At 45.1% G+C, this 24606-nt stretch overlaps 1 protein-coding gene across 1 annotated transcript in view; it reads right to left on the minus strand.

Moving 5' to 3' along the window:
- Ptgfrn (prostaglandin F2 receptor inhibitor) overlaps positions 1-23093 on the minus strand; it is a 52618-nt gene extending 29525 nt beyond the window's left edge. The window contains exons 1-5 of the mRNA XM_017798067.1: positions 22864-23093; positions 21527-21623; positions 19611-20007; positions 15921-16334; positions 10687-11067 (exon numbers count right to left, since the gene is read on the minus strand). Of these exons, the coding sequence (XP_017653556.1) occupies positions 10687-11067; positions 15921-16334; positions 19611-20007; positions 21527-21623; positions 22864-23093 (1519 nt within the window). The remainder of the gene's footprint in view (positions 1-10686; positions 11068-15920; positions 16335-19610; positions 20008-21526; positions 21624-22863) is intronic.
- Positions 23094-24606: the final 1513 nt, after the last annotated feature.

Below are 24606 nucleotides of genomic sequence, written 5' to 3' on the forward strand. Positions count from 1 at the left end.
TACTTTGATCCTAATATTGGTGGTGTGGCAATAGCACTTACTCACGGCTGTGTTAATTGAGTGTGCCAAGAGAGCTTCATGCTACTGCTGCTGTGCTGGTTCCTAATCACTGTTGGTCTACTCGCATACCTCTTGTATTCTACCAGCACAAAAACCTGAATGAGCCCCAACATGGTTTTGAACTGAATATGATTAAGTATGAGGCCAGAGAATTTAAGAATAAGAAAATAAAGACCTCACACCAGAAAGACCAGGCAGATACTAAACTGTCCGCAGGAGTAAATGAACTGTACCAAATTCCCTCTCGTCAAACAGTAACATTAACCCATGACAACATTGTCACCGTGTCCCCTTATACTCTCACACATGTGGTTGGACCCTATAACAACTGGGTCTGAAGCCTTCCTCCCTTTCCTGATGCATTTGCTACTGCAGTGTATTTTTTATGGTGCTGTTCAAAAGAAAGTCATGCTGTCATTTACTCTGCTCATCTCACCCATTTCAACATTAAGGTAAAATTTGAAAAATGGGGTGGATACGCAACTGTGACTATATTGTGACAATTGGTTAAAGGTACACATTTTCAGCAAAAATAAAAGGTATAGTTTTAAAAACATAAAAAAAGGAGAAAATCCTGTCATGAGCAACAACATAGATAAATCTGGAAGAGACTATATTAATCAGAATAAGGCAGACATGGAAAGACAAGTCTCATGACCTCACATCTAAGTCGAATCCAAGAAGGTCAGATTCACGGCAGCAAAGAGTAAAATGGTGGTTATTAGAGGTTGGGGCAGGGGAAGGGCAGACGTCTGTCAAAGGATGCAAAACTTCTGTGGGACAAAGAATAAGTCCAGAAAGTCTACATACATATAAGACTGAGTATAGTTAACAAAGCACTGCTAAGAGAATAGATTTTAATGTTCTTACCACAAAAAAATGGTATGTCAGTTAACAGATATGTTAATTTGCTTAATTTAGCCGTTCCACTGTGCATATGTACACACACACACACACACACACACACACACACACACAAAGCATCATGAAGTACACCTCAAATACACAGTTTTAATTAGTGAATTTAAAGAAAAGATGGTAGAGAGCAGAAATACAGCTGACCTACTAGTGGTCAGATCGGGGAACACAGGGAGACGCTCCACTAATGGACCGCTCCCTACTCTCCTTCCCTCCCTGGCACCCCAAAGTACACTCAAGGCCCTCTCCCACCTGTGAGTTCAGAACTCTCCAGCCTACTACACTCAAGGCCCACTAGCATTTGAATCTAACCAAATCCCACGTCATAGTTAGCTTCAGCTGTAAATTTGACACAAACCTAGAATCTCCTGGGAAGAGGGAGCCTCAACTGAAGAACTGCCACATCAGACCAGCTTGTGGGCATGTCTGTGGAACATTTTCTTAATTGCTAATGGATGTAGACGGTCCAGAGCACTGTCATAGTACCGTCCTTAGGCAGGTGGGCAGGTAGCTGAGCAAGCCAGAAAGCAGCATTCCTCCATGGTCTCTGCTGTAGTTTCTGCCTCCAGCTCCTACCCTCTGCCTTTGATGATGGATTGCAACCTGTAGGTGAAATAAATCCTTTCCTCCCCAATTTGCTTTTGGTCCTGGTGTTCATTACAGCAACAGAAAGCAAACTAGAATACCCATGTACTGCCTTCCTCCCCATTCTCTCATCACCCTACTCCTCCCCATTTTTCTGCCATTCTTTGTTAGTCCCTCTGCCTCAGCACCAGGGATACCTACTCAGCATGCTGTTGAGGGAATAACCGAACAGATTCTCCTACTTTATCCCATTCTCTACCCTGAAATGAGTCCGTTTCCATCCTGTGAATCTGAGTGCTGTGAAGGGAGAAGGGATAGGAGATCACAGAACATGTACATCTGGTTATAAGAATCTCACACTGGAAGAACGGGAAAATCTCTGCATGGACTTCAGTGACTGGTCTCCTCTTGTTAAAGCTCACCTTAGGCCCTCTAAAATGCCTTAGATTTCATGCAAAGACAGACAGACACAGTGGGTTTTTGGCTTGTGAACTGACAAAACACAGGTTTGTTTGAATCGTGTACCTGCCTGATGATGGGTCAACATTAGATTAACACTCCCAGAGAAGATAGGATGTGCCCACAACATCAGAGTGGAAGGGTCAGAATGCAGGTTCTTATTTCATTCCTGTCTTGTGCACATGCAGAGGGTGTCCTTTCATGTTGAGTTACAATTGTAAACATGGCTGGGTGAGGGTGTGCCTTTCTTTACATTCCTCCTGCAATGCCTTCTTGCTCAGCCTCACCCCACAATACAGAACTCCTCCTTTTGTATTTTTTAATTTTTATTTATTATTTTTACTTTACATGTATGAGTGTATTGCCTGCATGTATGTGAGTGCACCCGTGTGATGCAATGCCTCGGAGGTCAGAAGAGGGCTTCCGATTCCCCTGGAACTGGAGTTAAGGACAGTTCGTAGCTGCCAGGTAGGTGCTGGGAATCGAACCCAGGTCCTCTGCAAGAGCAGTCAGTGCTCTTAACCACTGAGCCATTTCTCCATCCCTGAACTCCTCCTTTTTTTAAAAAAAATGTTTTATTATTTTTATGTTATGTGTATAAGCGTATTGTCCACATGTGTGTTAAGTGCACCCATGTTGTGCACTTAACAGAGAGGTCAGAAGAGAGTGATGGATCCCTAGGATTGGAGTTATAGATGGTTGTTAGCTGTCATTTGGGTGCTGGAAATTTAACCTGGATCCTCTGCAAGAATAGCCAGTGCTCTTAATTTCTGAGTCATCTCTCTAGCCCCCAAAATTCCTCCTTTGAACTCACTCACCATATCACACCTCTACTTCTCATTCAGAAAGTATTCCAAGAGATCCTACCACATGCCAGGATCCTCACTCTCTGAAGATTTTACTTGAACACTGTCTTAAACTGCAGTTATTTGTATGTTATATCTAATGGACCATCTAGAGGACTCTTCCCAAGGCCAAGGACGACCCACCATATTCGTCTGCACATGTTATGCATGAGTGCCTTGTACATCAAAGATATTAGCATACTGGCTGAATTGAACTAAATTTAATATTTTGCATAAAAATGCTCATTTTGGGCAGGAGTATTTCAGCACTGATTACTGCTGTATTCTGCTTGATCTCATCAAGAAACCAGCTAAGACTGCAAGGGAGGTTATGCTTGAAAAATGCTTATCAGTTAAGATGCATCCTGAAGTATTTAATGGTAAAATGGTATCTGAAGGCTGGGTGTGGTAGCACATGCCTGTGATCCCAGCACTTGGAAGAGGCAGGTGGATGGCCAGTTCAAGGCCAGACTGGACTACAGAGGGAGAATCCTGTCTCACAAAACAAAACAAAAATGTATGACATCTGCAGTATGCTCTTGCAGATTAAAAAAAAAAAGTGTGTGTGTGTGTGTGTGTGTGTGTGTGTGTGTCTCTCCAGGGGAAGGAGGAGGGATGAAATTAGATGAACAAGATACAGTTGAGATGGTGATAATTTCTTCTACTGTGAATGTTTGTAAATTTGCTTTTAAAAGTTAAAAACAAACAACAACCCACACTGTCAGCTCTTTTACAGAACATGGAGCCAGTCTAAGCATGATGGCACTAGTATCTGAGAAGGAGGAACCTGCTCACTAATCCAAGTACCAGGTCGGTGTCTGCTCATATACAGACCATCTCCAAAGCTTCAGACTCCCAGAAGGCAGAGATCATTAAACTCCTTTGTCTCAACTTTCCAAAACAACTATAAGCTTTGAGAATCACTAATTTGTAAACTCAAATATTTTGTGCCTATTGTTTACAGGAACTGTCCCCTCTTGCGACACTGTGCCAGTAAAGCACACAGATGTCCTTCCTTTACTCTGACAATTCTATAAGGAAGGTGTATATCTCTACTCTACAATCATAATGGCAACTGACATGTATTGAGGGCTTTCTAAATGCCAGGCACCATGCTCCAAACTTTCCTTGGATTTTTGCTTAATAGGCCTAACAACTTTATGAGATTAATACTATTTCCATATATATTTCAAATGACAAACAAGAAAAGCAAAACTGAAGCTCAGAGGAGTTCAGTTAGAACCCTACGGACTTGCCTAGTGTGAGAGCAGAATTGTAGAGGAAGACTTTGACTTCATGGCCTGGCTTCCACTACAGTGTAACTGGACAAGTTCCTTCCACCCCTGGGACAAGTTTTTCTCAGAGCCTGCAATCTCCCAGCAAACAAGAGAGCGATGCTCTGGCCCCCACTGTGTACCACAGAGGCATTTTCTAAGCCCTCTTCTCCAACTGTCACCTTGGTACTTTGTACCTCCTAATTAGAGGAGTAAATTGCATGAGTTAAAGAAAACTGGAGGATGCTTGGTTTGACTACCTTGAACTGGCAAGTACTTCAGAGGCAGTTGAGCATATGATCAACTATCAAAGAGTTTTCACAGTTCCCTAAATTTTATACATTAACTACTAATGTTTAAATGGAAGTGGCTATTAATAAGGTCCTATGGTGGGAAAATCTACATGGGCTTAGAAATATCAAGATTGAACTCAGCATTAGACATTTCAGAGCAATAAAAATATCATTGTTCATATGAAACACCTATGCCCACATCCAAAGCAATCTTCATGACAACTCTCTCATCTTTTTCATTTACTCTTCTCAGAGAGGGAAAATAAATATCCAGATTTGGCAGCAGGGCAGGTAAGGGCTGGATGTGGTCAGCTTAGCCCTTGCCCCAGCCCCTCTTGGGAGTGCTACTTCTAGGATACACACATTCCTGGTCCCTCCATGTGGACTCCTCAGTGCCCTGATATATAGTCCCATGTCCTGACTGGTTAACCTGGTAGAGAAGACCCTTCAACAGCAATAAATTATCATTACCACCACCAAGAAATGTACCAAGTATTTAAATGCCAGGTATAGAATAATGCATTATCTTATTAAACCAAGAAAAACAAAGTCTAGAAATATCCATTAGCACATCTAGCAGGAGTCTACAAAGCTGTCCTTGACTTAATGCTGGGTCACTCACTCTTCTGGATTCAGGAATAATCCTGGACAGATAGCTGGCAATGGCTATCCTAAAACCTCCACAGATCTAAATAAGATCTCCTATAGATGACACAGAACTCTGAAGTTTCTACTAAGTACTTAACAGATTAACAGCTCCTTTTAAAGAAAAATAATTACCTTCCTTGCTGGCACACTGCTGGAGGAGGGGATGGTCCTCCAGTGGGGAGGCATGCAAATCAGGTTCTTAAGCCTTAACAGCAGAGTTCAGCTCTGCCTCCTCCCATTCTTCCATCCAAAGCCCATGGAACCTTCTCCAATTAACACCACAGAAGTCTGGTACTTGGGGCAGAGAGCTCAACCATAAACTGATTAGTATCCAACTCTTGCCAAAGGCTCATTTAAGACATCCGATAGCAGAGAGAGATGGCTTAATGTGCAGATTAACTAGGCGTTCTGCTCAGTTCTCTAAGTTTTAGCCATATACTAAATTAGATCAACACAAAGCAACATTTGTTCCCTAAAGTAATTCAACTTCTTAGGAGGGAAACTCCTTCACATACTTAAGATTCATGCCCTCAGCCATCAGAAAGGGTGGATATAAGAAACATCCATCTGAACAATCATGAGGGCCTTTGATAAAAGAACAGTTGAAAGCACTGTCCATTAAATTATCCGCTGCCCCTAAAATGAAAAAGCGAGGGATAAATTCAGTGCCAAGAAAAAGTTTGCTTCTCTGAAAGAGTTTATGTTTTCTTTCCTCAGAGGAGATCTGTATAATCACATCTTTTTTGTCTTGACTTCAAAACTTCACAGGCAAATTCAGTGCTCAAATGCAGTAACTAATTCATCCCAATTACCTTGCAATATCTATTCTGAGATTCTTTTTAGCTCTTTTGATCTTGATTGTATTTTTACGTCCGCTGCTTTGTGCTTCATTTTGCAAACCAACTCCCATTTTTTTCCTTCAAAGTAAGACATAAATCCCAGTAAAAGACCTTTTTCTCATCTTTAAAAAAAATCATCCTGATCCTCCCATCCTGTTATAAATGTTCCAGAAGACCCCAATTAGCTCCAACCTGCCTTTTCATTCCAGGGCCCCAGCCCCACAGATAAGAAAAGGAACAGCTCAGTGCACCTCAGGAGTGAAACTGATTCCCAAAGCCAAAGATGTTCCTATATAAGATGACAGTGCTTAGGAGTAACTCAATTCAGGTCATAACTACAAGCCATCCCAAACAAGAAACAAGGACCAACCACTTGGGGGGTATATTCCACTGTCCAAAGATGGCCATCTGACCTGTCCTTCTGCCATGAGGGTCTCTATAGAGCTGGAGAGATGCCTCAGCAGTTAAAAGCACTGGCTACTCTTGAGAGATGACCCAGTTAGGTTCCCTGCACCCACATGGCAGCTAATAATCATCCATAACTCCAGATACCCAGGGATCCAAGCCCTCTTCTGGTCTCCTGGGCATTGCACACACATGGTGCACTTACATACACGCAGGCAAAACACTCATACACATAAAAATCAGAATAAAATAAAGAGGTCTCTTCTTCCACACTTGGGCGAACCCCAAACTGTTCTGAGCAGTAGGAAAAAGTAAAAGTGGTAATGTCTGTTATCAGGCATGCCTTTGAATCGGTCTAGCAGTGTCCTAACTCTTGGAAGGCAGTTACAATGTAAGAAATTGTCCCTCTTACGATACTGTGAGAAGCCTGAGACTCATGGCATATTGACAAGAAAAACTCGACACTCCAAGCTGCCACCATGTACATGAGGGACAGCTAGATGTCTCAACTAGAGATGAATAGCACTGGGTTCTTCCCTAATTCCTGACCCTCAAAATCATAAGTAAAATAAAAGTTTTTAGATGAGGATATGCATGTAGTACCTGGCTCACAGAAGATTAAATATTTAATGCATATAAGGTTCTTGCTCTAGTGTGCGACACACAGCAAGTGCTCAATAAATGATAATTATTACAATATGCCAAGCGCAAAACTGAGTTTTGTGTCATCTCTGCATAGGGACGTGGCTTTCCCCGGCATGCTTCTGTGTCAACATTCCATAGTCATACAACCTGAGATGGCCTATGTACTTGGCGGGCTACCTGTCTTCCTGGCTTTTTTTGGTCACATCTCTACTAGCCCACACAGACTCCATGTTGTATCTGATGGAATGCACAGGTTACAATTCTAGAGACAGCATTTAGGGTCAGTCCAATTGCCTTGGTTTCTGGGCAGAGAATGCAATCTGCAGGTTCTGATTAAAGGCCTGATGCTGTAGTCGGGCCTGATAAGTGTCCAAGCAGCTGCAAAGTATGAGTCATGGGCACAGGGAAGGGGGTGGAGACAAAAGGAAGAGAGAAGAATGCAGCTGTTTTTTATGCTGTTTATACTCCTGGTGAGTACACTCATGTGCAAGGTCTGCGTATTCTAAGTCGTGGACATGTCTGCTTACAATTCTGGTTTCCCTATGTCTGGGTTTTACCTTATCTATGTGCTGGGGATAGCTTACTTGCCCACTCAGTCTAATACTGATTGAGTGCCTAGTCTAAGCACTGGGAAAGTGTGGGTTCTATATATACTGCAGACGTGCACTGATGACACTGACAATGGTGCTGACACGCTACAGGAAAACAAGTGACAGGATCCTTAGAATAATAGTCTTTGCCACAGTTTAGCCTCTTTATTTCTCCTGACTCTCTGGAGAACACAGTCACCAACAAATCCCTTCCAGTTACAAAGCACATTGCTTCCCAGAGCTCACCCATGATGTCTGACAGTGCCTGTGCTTCCCCCAGGGGATGTGGGATCAGTATACCAGGACTTCAAAGAAGCCCTCAATTGGAGTGCAGGCATCACTTTCAAAATAATCCTCAAGCTGGGATTTAGAAGTTGGAGTGGAGGAGGGGAGACAGCCAGGGTGGGGATTTGACAGCACTACACAATGCAGTAGGATCAGAGCTCTGAGACAGATTCAGCTCCGGAGATGAAAACTGTTCTTGGTGCTGACAACATGTTTTATTTTGAAGGTTGCTAAGGAGAGTCCTAGCTGGGCCAACATTGTCTCAGCTCTGGACTTCACAGTATGTCTCCTGCACAGGCTTCTAACAGCAGGAATGAAAGCTCTCCAGATAAACCCACTCCTTTGCTTTTCAGATATCAAAGTGCCACTCTGCTGACTAGCACCCTGCCTAGTCTCAGGCCCATTGGACTGTCCCTACTGCTCACTCTCCTGTGACTCTTCCCGCCCCCTCTGCTCCCACTTGCCAAGTCCTCATCTTTGCCAAAGAAGGCTTAATAGGAAAGACGGACAGCGAGCTCACCCCTGAGCCAGCAGAGGACTGCCATGAAAGAGAAGAGCTACAAGTGAGCTAAAGACATGCAGGAGATTGAACATCAAAGGAAGAAGTCATTTCCTGGCCTTTAAGGATGTTCTACCCTATTAATCAAATCGAAACCAAATGTCTTCACCAAGGCCCAAAGCACTCACAGGACAGTAGAGAAATAAAGTTGAATACAGGTAAGAGCCTAACCACAGGCCTGTCTCATGGGTAGGCCTGACCCTCTGGGGTAATGATGCAGGTAGGAACCCAGCCACACCCTACTGGCTCTGCCCTCCTAAATGGACTTGTTTTTATGAGCCACTAATGAACATTAGGAGGAGCTACACATTCTGCCTCTGCCCAGTGGGCAAACACAGAGGAAAAGAGATGGGAAAAATGGGCACCATAAAAGCAGGGGTCAGGCCAGCTCCAGCAGTCACATGTATGACAAAGAGAGACTACACCAAGGATCACACATATATACAGTGAGGACACACCAGGGATCACATACATGACAAGGAGAGACTATACCAGGAGCACATACATGATAAAGTGAGGACATGCCAGGGATCTCATACATGACAAGGTTACAATACACCAAGGATCACACACATATAAAGTGAGGACACGCCAGGGATCACGTACCTGACAAGTTGAGTACATACCAGGAGCACACACACAATAAAATGAAGACACACTAGGGCCATACATACATCTAAAGTAAGAACATGTCAGGGATCACATACACTACAAGGAGAGACTACACCAGGAGCACACACATGATAAAGTGAGGACATGCCAGAAATTGCATAAATGACAACATGAGGACACACCAGGGAGCACACACATGGTAAAGTGAGGACATGCCAGGGATCTCATACATGACAAAGTGACAACACACCAAGGATCACACACATATAAAGTGAGGACACGCCAGGGATCACGTACCTGACAAGGTGAAGATACATCAGGGAGCACACACATGATAAAGTGAGGACACACTAGGGTCATAAACATGATTAAAGTGAGGACATGCCAGAAACCTCACACATGACAAGGTGAGGACATCTCAGGGATGGCATACATGATAAAGTGAAGACATGCCAAGGATCACACACATGATAAGACAAGGGCGTGCCAGGGATTACATACATGATAAAAGAAGGATATGTCAGGGATTACACACACAAGGTGAGAACTCTCCAGTGATCACATACATAAAATTAGGACACACCAGGGATCACAAATATGATCAGGATCATGTATATCCTTATATCCCTTGCATATTCTCACCTTGTCACATGTGTGATCTAGTGTAGCCTCACCTTGTCATGCATTGTGACCCCTAGTGTGTTCTCACTTCATCATGTGTGTGCTCACCAGCATGTCCTTATTTTGTCATATTTGTGATCCGTGGTATGTCCTAACTTTGTCAGGTATGTGATCACTGGAGAGTCCTCCCCATATCATGCATCTGACACCTGGCATGTCCTTGTTTTATCATGCATGTAATCCCTGGCATGTCCTTGTCTTATCACATGTGTGATCCCTGGCACATCTTCACTTTATCACGCATGTAATCCTTGAGATGTCCTCACCTTGTCATGTGTGAGGTCCCTGGCATCATGATATGGGGAGGACTCTCCAGTGATCACATATGTGATAAAGTGAGGACCTGCCAGGGAGCACACATGTCACAAACATGACAAATGGAATGACAAAGTGAGGACACTCCAGTGATCTGCCCACATATGACAAGCTGCTATATATAAAATGTGGGGTGACACCTCTGCCTCTCCAGCAAGGGAGCAGCGTGCAGACTGGGGCCCTGAGGAGGCAGATGGCCCCTACTGTAAATCATATGTGCAAAGAAAACTATGTGAGGTTCTAGGGCAGTGGGGGAGAAACACCCTCACCAGCTGGAGGAGGTGAATGCTCTTTCATGTTGGGATTCTGCAAGCATGTGTTCAGGACATTAGTGTCCAGAATCTAGGAAGAAGCAGAGAGCAGCCGCCTCTCCCATCTACAAAGAACCACTGTGGAGAGCCATTCAGCTCAATTCTCACAGGCAGACAGATCTCAACAAAGGAAACCACATCCTCAGGCAAGGGCACTGGGACAAACATCACCTATGCTTTCCCTGCCGGACAGACTGTGTTTCAGCCAATTGTGCTTTCCTTCAGCCTGGGAGCTGGGGAGTTCAAGGACACTTGTCTGACACAAATGTCTAAATGAGGCAGAACTCCAAGCACTACATGCCTGATGAGTACACAGGAATTATTAAGCTGAGAGGCCAAAAGTCACTCTCCACGCCACTCACCGAGCCAGGTCACGCTCACGCCAGATAGGGGAGATAAGGCCTCTGCTACCTTGTACCAGCTCCTATTGTGTCCAGGAGCCCAGAGGGCCACAAGGCACAGGTAATAGCCAGAGTTTTCTTTGCTAACATCTCGCACCAGCAGATGGTAGGAGCGGGTATCCACGTGACTGAGAGCAACGTGTGGTGAGCTGTGCATCAGAGAATCACGGTCCAGTCGAGCCAACATGTGGGAGGCAAGCAAGGTGGTATCAGGTGTCCTTTTGAAGTACCACGTCACCTCAGGCCGGACATCGTCTACGCGGTCGGTTGTGATATTGCAGGACAGGTCCAGGTCTTTTCCTTCAGCCACGGACACTGTCCTAGGTACAACTAATTGCAGAGCTGGGAAATGCAAAACAAGTCCATTTAGTGATCTGAATGACGTTTGCCCTTCCACCTCCCTCCTCCTCATCTCCCACTGGATCACCTCCTTTTCAGTTCTGATTTATGCCATTAAAATTAGAAGGCTTTGTGCAGTTGAAAGTGCTTAAGGAACAGTTAATGAATAAATTCATGACACACATTAGATTGTTTTTGGAGATGAGAAGAAACGAAGAGCAGCAAACACTTACATGTAGTTTCTATATGCCATACGCTGTTCTGAGTGCTTTATAAGTTAGTCGTCACAGTAATCCCGCAGGTGAGCACTAGTATGGTAATTTTACCATAACGAGCCTGAAGCACAGATAAGTCATTTGCCTCAAGTTACTGAGCTAATTAATATATATATTGTAGAGCTGGGATTTGACAGTTCGTTTTCATTTTTTGAGACAGGGTCTTACTATGTAGCTTTGACTGGGCTAGAACTTGCTCTGTAGACCTGCCTGGCCTTGATCTCACAGAGATCCATACGCCTCTGCCTTCTAGGTGCTGGGATTAAAGATGTGAGCCACCATGTGTGGCTCAGAGCTGGGATTTGAATTGAGACTGCCCACCTACAGGAACTCAGTTTTTTTGTTTTTTGGTTTTTTTTTAAGAATTTTATTTACTTACTGTTATTTTATGTGTATAAATGTTTTGCCTGTATGTATAAAAGCACAGCACTTGCCATGCAGTGCCCACAGAGGTCAGAAGAGGGAGTTGGATCCCCTGGAACTGGAGTTATGAACAGTTGTTAGCCACCATGTGGGTGCTGGGAACTGAACCTGAGGCATCTACAAGAGCAGTCAGTGCTCTTAACCACTGAGCCAACTCTCTAGTCCCAGGAACTCAGTTCTTAACTGTCAAGAGCGCTTTTGTTTAAGATGTTGTCCACTGCATAGCATGCAAGTAAAACTATTGTTTTCCATGTGCACAATACAACTTAGGTGGTTTTATTTTATTTTTTTAAAAAGACAACTTAGTTCTGCTAGATACAGAGTGTCTAGTTGGGGCTGGGGAATGGAAGGCCAGGAGTGAAAATTAAGCGGTCTTCTAGACTGAAGTGAAGATCCTTGGCTGGGCATGAATGAGGCCCTAGGTTCAACACCAGCTCCTCAAAGAGGGGAGAAGAAAAGGTGAAGACTCCTCAGGTGAGGGGGAAAGTGGTACCCTACAATCCTCATGAGTCAATCCTTCAAGGTGCTGTGCAGAGAGTATCATTTTTTACCCACGCTCAGCTATGAGACACTCTAAAGCCCAGACCCAATGAGTTCAGCATTCTCCGTGCTGCTGTCCTCCCATGGTTGTGGATAATTAACAGTAGGCTACATTCAGATGAAGTCTTGAAGTATTTGGTGTCACAAACTCAAGGCAGATCTCATTTCACGATTCCTTTGTCAAAGCTTTTTACATGGAAATATTTTACTCTATTCAGGGGATATTTAGGAAGATGTTGAACATCTGTAATCAGAGTGGAAAAAACATTCAAGTTGTGATACATTCTGGGAACAATGGCTTAGATGATAAACAGCAGCAAAGCTCTCTCAGGGGATTTAAGTGAGGCACAGACTCTGCCTTCTAGAAAGTCATTCAGAATTCACAGTTGTCCTCCAGAAGCTTAAGGACAAAGGCTGGTGTCCTGTTCAGAAAAGACCCAGCCCCAGAGCCTATGTCCTTTTACGCATATTGCTTCCACGTGAATATTTCCAAATCCTGACAATATTTCAAGCCACACTCAAACATCCATCCAGACATGCGACAGAAAATGAGGCAGGCATAGTATGAGAAAAAGGAATTTGAAAGTTTAGTTTGTCTTTCCACCCACCATGCTCCAAATTCATCCTCTTCCCTCATCCTTTTAATGAGGCCAAAAGTAATGTGAAGATATCTTTTAAAAGGACTCAAGGAGCTGGCTGCTCTGAGCCAGGTTCTGCAGCTTGAACCATTCCACACATATGGTCAGAGAAGTTGAAATCTGCTGGAGCTAGTGCTGCTAAGCTGCCAGCTACTACAGGTAAAAATGACTCTGGAGGGGACCTTGGTCAGTGAAGAAACAGTCCTACAAATACCTGTGGGCTGTACAGATCAAGAAACGCATTCTTGGGCTCCAGGAATATTGGCAGGAATGTCTTTTCGACCATGTAGTGTCATTTTCTCAGTGAAAGTGGCTAAATATCATATCACTGACCATGGGTCACATACATTCTGACTTGGAGGTCAGGCAATGGGAGATGAGATGGATTGGGTTGAAGGGGATGGGGAAAGGGGGGACGGGGGACCAATTCCAAGAATACAGAATGTAAGAGAGGATTTAGGCAAAACCGTCAATGGTTCAGACTGTCTCCAGTAGAATATAACTGAGTCCATAAACCGGATGTTAAGATTTGCACCCCTAGACCACTCCTAGGATCAGGGGGACCTACCACATAGGCTAACACAGCTTTCCTATCTAAGTGGCTCTGTGCCATTTGCAACATCACTGAGGTCAGGGAACATGAGCAAGCACCAGTGGATAGTGCAGGTGTACAAAGAGGCAAAAGACCATCCCTTAAGCATTGGTGGTTCTTAATCTGCAGTCTGCAGAGAATTTATAGATCTGTGAATGTGTATGGGAAATTTTTATTCATTTTTATTTTCATTAACCTTCCCTGATATGTAGCATCTCTTTCCTTTGTGAATGTAAGCAACCAGTATAGTACGCCTGTGCCCAGGGCCTGATCCCTAATTGAAATCACAGATCTTTTCACATCACTTTGCAGTAGTTAGATAGCTGAAACATCATTTACATTCACTGTTCTCTAGAAATTATAAGTTGTTAGGCATGTCAATATGTCTTATTATCCACATGTTAAAAAGAAGCATAATATTAGTATAAAACAAAAGTGTCTTAAAAATATTTTGATAACTACTTTAATTAATTCTTTCCCTCTGTCACCTTGTGTATTGTGTTTTATAAATTAAGACATGTTCATTTTAAGGAAGGACTTATGGGCTTTAAAAGACTGTCAAAGAGGCTCATACACACACAAAAAATCATGAAGCTGACTATTGTTGTGTGGGCCTGTAATTCTAGCTATCCCAAAACCGAGGCAGGAGGATCACAAGTTTGAGACCAGCTGAGGGGGCTTAGCAAGGTGCTATCTCAAAATAAAAAGGGCAATGTAGGTAGGCCATGGTCAGCCTGGTCTACTTAGTGAGCTCTAGGCCTGCTGGGGCTACAGGGAGACCCTATCTCAAAAAAACCAAGAAAAAAAAAGATCATGCAAAAAAGGGCAACATGGGTCAGCAGTAAAGAACTTGCCTGGCAAATGTGGAGCCCTGGATTCAACCCTCAGAACCAGAAAGGATTGGGAACCCTCAGTCTCAGGTTAGAGCTAGATGTTATAAACTGTCTGATAGTTTCAGAGTTCCAATCTTATAACTAGATGCTGTGGGGTTCATGATGTGTTTGAAACAAACAAACAAAAAAACATCTTTACAGTAGAAATCCCAGCATAAAATAGTTAACGTGCTGCTAAGTTGAAACTCTTACCTTGCCCTGCCTGCCTCATTAAAATAGTCTGATGCAAGACAAATAGCTAGAGGCTTCCTAGGGCAGATTCTAGACAATCACTTCTGCTAAAGAAGGTGACCTTAGTCATTCTGGAAAGCCATTTCTGTAGCCAGTGGAACCAAGGCTGACCATGACAGGCCACTCCTCTCGGCAGCTGTCACAAGCCATTCAAAGAGGGAAGCTCAGTCTTGCTTTTCACACCCACCTCCACACGCACATAAATGCTGCTGCCCAGGACACCGCAACTTGTTCTCTGCACATCCCTTCCTGCTTTCCCTTATAGCTCAACAGAGAGGCCACACACTCACATTTCTGCTCAGAGTCCAGCCAAGGCCTTTCCTGATTAAAAACAGGAGGCAGCAGTCGCTACTTGACCTGAGATGTTAGGCTCCTAGAAAACCAAGCACACTGGGCAGTCCCCAGCAGTGATAGTGCCCTGCAATGGTCTCTGTACTCTGTCCCCACCTTCCCCAAGAAGCTGCAAGCTCTACATGGCCTAGGACTGAGTCTGCAGCATGTCTGACGGCAGCCCAGCACAGAATTAAGCACACAGGTTCCCCACCAATGTTTGTGGAACAGTGAGAGTGTTTCTCTTTTTTCTCTCTCCTCTCTGTTTTATGTGTTTCCTGAGGTGCCTTTTTGATTTTTTTAATTGCTTCTGTAGTGGGAGTGAGAGGTTTTTTAAAAAGGCAGATTTATACATTATAGGACAAAGAGCTTTCTGTATGGACCCTTTGGGGCTGAACTTTCTGGAATATACATGACACAGGAAGCAAGAAGCCCATCCCTTTGCAGGGGATGGCACAAGGGGGTAGGAAAGGAGGTCCAAAAGGATGCAGATTAGGCAAGAGGTTTGGGGTCAGCCAGATCTACTCCCCACCAGCCATGGGCAGAAGCAGACCTAAGGACTCAGGAAACAGCAAACAGGAAAAAGCTAAGGCAACAGGTGTAGGCAGATCTGCCCCGCGCCCCCAGGGAACACCAGGTGGGTCCTCACTATGAGAAGGACAGTCACAGAAAATCCTTCCTGTGCAGCGTGAGGCACCACTTCCCATAGGCCCAAGTTTGGAATATACAGCAGGAATGTAAAACCCTTGTGTACAGCTCAAAACAGAGGCGCCATTCCCCAACAAAGCTACCAACACCACCCTGCTCCCTTCACCAATAAAGAGAGGCTTCATAGGAGAGGCAGAAATAGCTCTTTTCTGAAAGGCCGGGGCCTCTGGCCTGGTACTTTGCATCTTTACTTGTTCTAATCAGTGTAACATTTCTGAAAGCTCACCTGTTGGCTGGATCACCACAGTGGCTACTTCCACAGCTTTTTCTTGGATTTCTTGCCAGCTGCCCTGCTCTTCGATCCACTCACTGACCACACACCTGTAGGAGCCCTGGTCTGCGGACAGGGCTCGGGACACAGAAAGACGGTAGGCATCACTGCCCACGGTGTCCAGGAGTACATCCCCGCTGTGGTACCGCTGCTCATAGCCTGGACCAGGATGGAACCTGCCCTCATGGGTGAGGGTGAGGATGCTGCGGTGCACGGGGCCACGGTGCAGCTCCCAGAGCAGTGCCAGGTGAGTGTGCAGTGGTGACATGGTAGATGCGGTACATCGCAGCTCAAAGGGCTCCCCCTCGCGCAGGCTCAGGCTTGGAGGAGACCGAGAGTTGGGACCCACTTCGAGGGCATCAGCCAGCACTGTAGGGAATAGAGGGAGCACATCAGTCACCAGCCACCATCGGTCCTGCCCCACGCAGAAAACACAGGCCACCTTCCACAATTCTGGCCTTAAGTCAAAGCTCATTGCTCTTACCATCAACAATTAATTCTTCCTTCCATTTCCTATTCTAAAGCCCAGATGGGCAAGTCACCCATTCTGATTCACCCAGGATCTCAACTGACTTTCAGACTTGAAAAAGTAAAAAGGTAAACGAGGCAGCAATAAAACTCCAGCTAGAAGGAGCTAGTGAGTGTGTTTGTCCCAGTAACGCAGGTTACCTTGCCACTGTGTCTCAGTTTCCCAAAAGTGGGGGTAACCACTCCACCTGCATCATGTTGACAGGAGAATCCAACAAGTTCCAGGCAGTGCCTGGTATCATGATAAAATAGCCTGGTGTGACTGCCAAACACTCTGTTGGTTAGGACACAGGGCTGGAGGTGGGAGCCCGCAGTGTAGAGACAGACAACCCACTATGTGTTAAAGCACCAAGATCATCAGGGAATGATGACAGCAAGAGCTGCCTATGGCTCAAGCTCTGGATACTGCTCACAATGGTTAGGGTAAGAGGGGGTTCCATAGGATAGGAAGGGGCCAAGGAACACTGAAGGCTCTGCTGCTAACTCCTAGCACCTACTGGTGCTAAGGCAGTGCTTACAGAGTCTAGAAAAGGGGGTAAGGAGTCAAGGAGACCTGGGTAAGTGCTATTCAGAAGTGAAGTGATAGGCGCTGGTGCTCTGAGCACAGTGGTGGATGGGGGTGTCTACCAAGGGGCTGGCTCATCAAGGGTTAGACCTGTGACTCCTCAAATATCTCTAGTCATTATCTCTTTGGCTTTTCCCTCAACTCGGTAGTCAGAAACTAATTCAGTGTCCTTGAAGAGATCACTTGGGATGATAGAACTGTAACTCCTTTAGAAGAACACTTCACAAAGACCCATCCCTTCTACAAAACTAATATAATGGCTTTCTTCTAGTATGCACATCAATCTGAGTACTGGGGCTAGCACAGATCCTTCTCTCAGAGTAAGGATGCATAGCTTCAAGACCCAAAAGCTGAAAGCCAGGTGGACCCTGGACCATGCAGAGCTCATGCCAGCAGTCAGTCAGCCTCTCTCGTGTCATCCATTTGCTCTCCTGAAGTCGTTGTTTCTCTTGTCTTCAACGACTTAGAGAAGAAACAGGAAGATAGTGGGGGATGGTGGGGCCTCCTGTCATCCTTCCTCTCCTCAAGATAGATCACAAGGTGCATCTGACCTACTAGAGGGATGGTCTGCTGCATTATCTAACTCCATGCAAGAATGTTTTATGGGGGATAGAGAGATGGCTTAGTGGTTAAGAGCACTGGCTGCTCTTACAGAGGACTTGGGTTTGAATCCCAGCACCCACATAGCAACTGACTACCATCTGTAACTCCAGTTCCAGGGGATCTAATGCCCTCTTCTGTCCTCTTTGGGCACTGCATGACACAGGTGTACTTACATACATGCAGGCATAACACATAAAATAAAATGAATATAAAATAAAATAAACATAAAATAAAAATGAATAAGTCAAAAAAAATTTAAAAAGGAATGTTTTATAGAAAGTCTGTCTTAAAAAACAAAACAGGCTGGAGAGGCAGCTCAGCAGTTAAGAGCACTGACTGCTCTTACAGAGAACCCGGGGTTCAATTCCTCCTAGCACCCCTGTGGTAGCTAACGACTGTCCCATCCATAACTCCAGTTCCAGAGGATCTGATGCCTTCTTCTGATCTCCACAAGCACTGCACAACATGAGTGCACTACATGCAGGCAATACGTTCATATACATAAAAAATAAAAATAAATAGATAAAATATTAAAAAAACAAAACAAAAAAAGAATATATTCAGTTCTAGAAGTCAAACCCAGGGCCTTGAATATGCTAGGCAATCACTCTGTAACTGAGCTGCAGCCTCTGTCCTTTCTCCTTTCTTTCCCTGCGACCCCCTCTTGGAGATGGAGTCTTGTTATGTAGCTCAGGTTGGCTTTGAGCTCACTATGTAGTTCAGCCCAGGCTGGCCTCAAACTCTCAATCCTCCTGCCTCAGCCTCCCAAGTGCTAATATTATAGAGGTGTGCCATCACAGCCATCTATGTTCAGTGTCTGTTAAGGAAGATGGAAGAAGTGTATCTGATGGGCTAATGCACTGGTACCTACTAGCTGGACCCAACTGACATTTCATCCCCTTACGGTTTAGTAAAGGAATAGCAGTAGCTGAAATATGGTGGACTGTACCACGACTGAAGGAAGGGATACCTGCACGCACCCACTCCTTTCGTATGATCGCTCTCTACTTTCAAGATTATTATGTACATTCCTACCCTGGAATCCTTTCAGAAACAAGGGAGGGCACAAATAAATGTATAATTAATAATAATAACAATAATAATGTTTCTGTTTTGTTAGTCTCAAATTAAAATGGTTTGTTCTTGTTCCTTTACTAATCAGCTGTGTCATTTTTTAAGCAAGTAATTAACCTATGGCTCTCCCATTTCCTTGTGTGTAAATGAGAGGAGCATCATGTACTATCGTTTCCATTGGGTTTAGAGAATTGAGCGTGTGAGTAAATCCAGCAGCACTTCCAAGATGGAAGAAAAAAAAAAAACCAAACTCAAGACACTCCAGATGCTGACCATGTGGTGTTTTGCACAGCTCGGTCAGTGAAACAGCAGTGTCCACATGGTACTTTGTCTACATGCAGCATATACAACTCCTGATACAAATGGATATCAACCTCTGAAGGTCAGAGAGAAAGGGGAACTCTGGTGCATCTGTTTCTCCTATAAGCCCGAACCTCCTCATCATGATCACCAGCTTCTTGTCTCTGAGCTGAATGCTTGCTGGGGTGCTGCTGTGAGGCCTGGCATGGCTTAGCTCGCCTACGTCCACACCTTTTAAGGAAGGCTCTGTTGGACAGAGGAAGCTGAGGCATGGAACTGACCCAGAGTCATTCAGCTGACAAGGGGCAGAGCCAGAAAGTCAGACTGCATAGGCCAGCTGGCTCCAGATTTGGGCTCTCACTGGTGACCACACCATGCTGCCTACAACTGATTGGCCACAGGATACTTCCAAATTACACTGGAGAGGAGAAGGGGGTCCCCTGTTGCCCCTGGCCCACCCTCTGCCTGTTACCACTGCACTGGACAGGGGAATTAAATCTCTCTGCAAAGTCACAGCAGCAGAAAGCAGAGGAAGTTCTGGTCCCCAGCATGAGGGCCCTGTGTGTGGACTGTACCTTTAACCTGCACTGTATCTTCATAGTTGCCTTGGACAGTGGCATCTGTGCTCGGAGTAGAACACTTGTAGTGGCCTTGGTCTGAGGGCTGGATGTTCTTTATATGGAGCTCAACCGCATCGTTGGCAGTTCGCTTCAACAGGATATCGCCCCTCTGCAGCCGCTCCCGGTACTGCTGCGCTGGGAAGCCCACCTCCCAGGTGCTTGCGAGCTCCACAAAGCTGCTTCCCGGAGAAGAGAAGCTCCAGTCAAAGTTCTGTTCCCTGGGGCCGTCATAGTCGCTGACATTGCAGGGGACCACCAGCTCGGTGCCCACCACCCGGAATAGGGTGCCCGCAGGAACTCTCACCACTCGCCCTTGACAGAGAGCTGCAATGTGAGGAAATGAAAGGCAGGTCTTCAATCATGGAGGACTTTCTTGGTATGAATGTGACAGCCAGAGGATGCTCCTGCTCAGGGACCCAGGGCAGAAACATGGCAACTGAACCTCTTGCGAAAATGGGCCCTGCAGGAGGGGATTAAGTCATTCCTGAAATTATGGGTTGGAAGTGCACCCTGAAATGAATGCCCTTCACAGCACCAGTTCCCCAGGGCTGACAGGCAGAGTAAGTATGAAAAGCAGGCTAACCATAAACCTGAACACCATAAACCTGAAGCTTCACCTCTCTGTTGCCACTTAGCTGCTGCTATCACTCAGTGTGATATGGAAATACTTCAGGTTCTATGTGAAAGAAAAGGGCATGGCTAATTTTCTATTTACATTTCTGCCCATCCCAAATCAACTTTCATCCCTAGAGACCATTCCCAAGACTGATTTACACTGATGAATGCCGATTTCCAAATCCTAAAGCGCGTCTGCTGATAAAATGATTTAACTCCTGTTATCTGACATTGCCTATAAATTAATTTTAAAATATGATGATTCCACCAAGTATTAATTTTCTATTTTCTGGCTCATTTCCTTCTCTCCTACTCTGTTCCCTGATCTAAATTCAGGAGGATGGGGAGGCACACAAGGAGGGAAGCTGGCTAGACGCTGAGTGTTGTAAGGAATGCAGCAGTTTGTGGTGGGAGGGGAGCGCAATGGACTAGGCCAAAGGTTGGCTGGCAGTCCATGCTAAGACAGCCTGTGAGCCACAGACTGCTGAGACGGGACCCTTAGGGACGGGCACCTGTCAGTCCCCTGCAGAAGGCTTCACTACAATGAACTTCAGCACAATTTTGTAGTGTTTACCGCCTGGATTTAGCATTTCCATCTGGACCAAATGACCATGTATGGCTCTTGATTTAGGTAGAGCAGGAAAGAGGTACACAGGAGGCAGCATGCTCTGAAGCAAGGAGACCAGGGTTAAAGCCTTCCTAGTTGGGCTTCCTCAACTAAAAAATGAGTTGATGAAGTAAAATGCTCAGCTGAGTCTGTAAGGAACATGGGATTAATACGATGGGGCTTTTTACTGATTTTCAATATTGTGTTTCTATCCTTGGTTATGAGTTGAATTGTGGGCCTCACCCAACATTCATATGCTGAATACTGAACCCCTAGTATGTCAGAACACAACCTTAATTGGGAAATAGGGTCAGGCAAGCTGTGATGCAGTCACATAGCAGGGGGTGGGCAGGCCCCTGAGTTAATAAGACTGGTGTCCTTAAAAGAGAATTAATTTGGACACCTAGAGAGAACACAGTGTCATGATGAAGGCAGAGATCAAGGTGATGCATCTAAAAGCTGAGGAACACCAAAGACTGGCGGGCAGCCAGGACAAGCTGAGGAGTCGGGGACTGATGCTCCCTCCCAGCCCTTAGAAGAAATGGACCCTGTGGCCACCTTGATCTTGACCACTCGCTTCTGAACTTCGAGAGAAAAGCTTCTGCTGTTTAAGGCACCTGGTCTACAGAGGCAGTCCTGGAAAACTAACCTGCCACGGCTGCATATGGCTGATGTAATTCATGTTTTCCACACTCTGCGGCTGCCCATTAGTGAGTTTCAAAATGAATTTATAGTGGCTGTACGTGCTTTTAAAAATGGAATTTTAAATGAATGGAAGTGATTAGAGTGCGTTGCATTTGGTAAGGGCCAAATATTGTTTTATACAGTACTTTGTTAAGTATACAATGGCATGTGTGTACCAGATTATAATGAAAACCTAACATCTAAATTTGGGTCAGCGTTGAAAAAGAAAAAAATTGAGGACCATTTTTAAAAAACTATCTCTTGGGGCTGGAGAGATGGCTCAGTGGTTAAGAGCACTGGCTACTCTTGCAGAGGACCTGGATTGGGGTCCCAGCACCCACATGGCAACTAACAACCATTCGTAATGCCAGTTCCAGGGGAATCCAATGCTCTCTTCTGACCTCCATGGGCACTGCATGACATGGGTGCACTTACATGCAGGCACTCTCATACGCATAAAATAAAAATAAATAAAATATTAAAACAACAACAATAAAACTATCTCTTGTTTTCTCTAGCCTCAAAAACATTATTACCATTTCCTTTGAGAAAGAAAAAATGAGTGACCATATAAAGAAATAGTGACAGTGTGATAGGGGACTGCCTGCCTTTTCCTCCTAACCAAGCTGCACAGGCCTAGAACAAATTCCTGTTCTAAGAAAGGCTGCTGAACTCTAAATCACACCCTGCCCTTAAAAACTAAATAAAGTAAGGCTGTGGGTAGTGTGTGGCTCAGCAAGAGTGCCTGCGTAATATGTGTGAGGCCCAGGGTTCCATCCCTAGCACTGCAAAGAAATCTAAACAAATAAACAGGTAAAATTAAATGCAGTATTACATGTTTGTAATCCCAGCTATCCAGGAAGCTGAGAGCAACCTACATGAGTCCAGGAGCTAGAGGCTACTTGGGCAACATAGCGAGACTCTGTTTCAAAAACAGAAGAACTCAGAAGAGTTGAAGGTAGGGGAATAGGGGTAGATATGATCCAAGTATAATGTAATAATGTATGAAATTACCAAAGAATGGACTTTTTAAAAATCACAAGAACAAAATGAAAAAGTTGGTAAAGTCAGACAAACCATGGAGTTGTTACATGCCCAACCACAGAGAATGGGAGAACCAACCCCAGATCCTGCTGAACGGTGCTCAAACAGGCTCCTTTCTTTCTACAGCAATTCAGTGCCTGGAGATAATCACCCACAGCCTTCTACTCACTACTTTTTGAGAACATGCAGCACACCAGGGGCTGACCCCACACCTCCAGTCCAAGAGTGGAGCTGGGGCTAAGCCCAGGAGCATCTCACACTTTTGGATCTTCTTGGCGTCTCAGAAAGACACTTTTGCTTCTGGTGGAATCAAGGTGCTGTATGGAGGATTTACTGTGCAGCTGCCAGTGGGCAGTCCTCCTGTCTATATGAGGAAGCCACTGATGGAAGAAAAGGCCCAAGTCAACATTCAGGCCACAGAAGAGAGCAGCATGTGAGTCCCCGGGTCCAGCCACACCTTCTGGGCCATTTTCTGAGCTCGCCAACATGTGCGCCCATGTACACACATGCCTTTTGTCCTAGTTTGTTTCTCCACTGCTGTGACAAAACATGCTGACCACTACCAACTTGGGGAGGAAAGGGTTTGTTCGTCTTACATCTCCCAGGTCATAGTTCATCAGGGAGCCCAAGGTAGGAACTCAGGGCAGGAACCCGGAGGCAGGAGCTGGAGCACAGGCCATGGAGGATCACTGCTTACTGACTTGTTCCCCTGGCCCCTGTTCAGCCTTTCTTATGCAACACAGGCCCACCTGCCCAGGGATGACACCACCCACAGTAGACTGGACCCTCTCACGTCACTCAAAAATCAAGAAAATGACCCATGGACATGGCCACAGACCAGTCCAATGAAGACAATTCCCCAATTGAGGCTCCCTCAACCCAGGTGTGTCAAGTTGGCACTAAAGCTATCCAGCGCACCTTTTCCCCCTTGGTTATACCAGTTTCTTAAGCTAATTTCCATTTCTGGTGACTCAAAGAGTTTTGAAATAATATTATCTTTCTACCCAGCAGTGACCAACCCCCTGGAGCCACGATCACTACAGCTCAAAAAGGAAACAAGTAATCAATTCTTTACACTTACTTTTAGAGATGACCAAACAATTGGGGATCTCCCAATGAGATCTTTTGACAGGCAGCACCATGGCAGAGACCTGCAGGGAGCCACTGAGCCCTCTGCTTGAGTTTCATCCTCTAGGAAATGGAAACCATGGGGCTTGGGGAGGTGGCTGAGTCAATAAAGTGCTTGCTACACAAGCATAAGGATCCATGGTTGGATCTTCAGAGCCCACATAAAAATTGGGAATGGTGGTATATACCTGTAACCCCAGAAGGAGAGGGGAAGATACAGGTAGATTCCTGGAGCTTGCTGCCTAGCCAACTGGTGAACTCCAGGTTCAGTGAGAGTCCCTGTCTCAAAAAATAATGGGGAAAGTAGCTGGAGAGATGGCTCAGCAGTTAAGAACACTTGCTGTTCTTCCAGAGGATCTGGGGTTCAATTCCCAGCACCCATGTAGTGGCTAATGACCATCTGTAACTCCAATTCTAGGGAACCCGACACCCTCTTCTGGCTTCTGTGGGGCATTGCACGCATGTGGTGCACTTATATACATGTAACCAAACACTCATACACCTAAAAATGATAAAATATTTAAAAAATAAAAATAAAAAATAATGGGGAGAGTCACTAAGATGTTCAGTGTTGACCTCTGGTCCCTACATCCCCATGCACATGTGCAGACACGACTGCACACACACATACAACCCCCACCCCCACATGAACAAGTACACGTGCAAACAATACATATACAAAAAAAAGAAAGAAGAAAAGAAAAGAAATGTTGACCATGATCATCATGCCCCCCCTGCCCCCTCGCCGTTCCCTGGCTGTGGTAGCTGGTGCACTGAACTCACATGAGTGCCTGGCATGCTGTGAGGGTCTGAGGTAATATGATCAAGGCGGGCCACCTCTAGAATAAACTGACCATAATCATTCACCTGGCT

Source organism: Nannospalax galili, unplaced genomic scaffold (assembly GCF_000622305.1).
Source record: "Nannospalax galili isolate Female #2095 unplaced genomic scaffold, S.galili_v1.0 scaffold1951, whole genome shotgun sequence".
Taxonomy (NCBI): Eukaryota; Metazoa; Chordata; class Mammalia; order Rodentia; family Spalacidae; genus Nannospalax; species Nannospalax galili.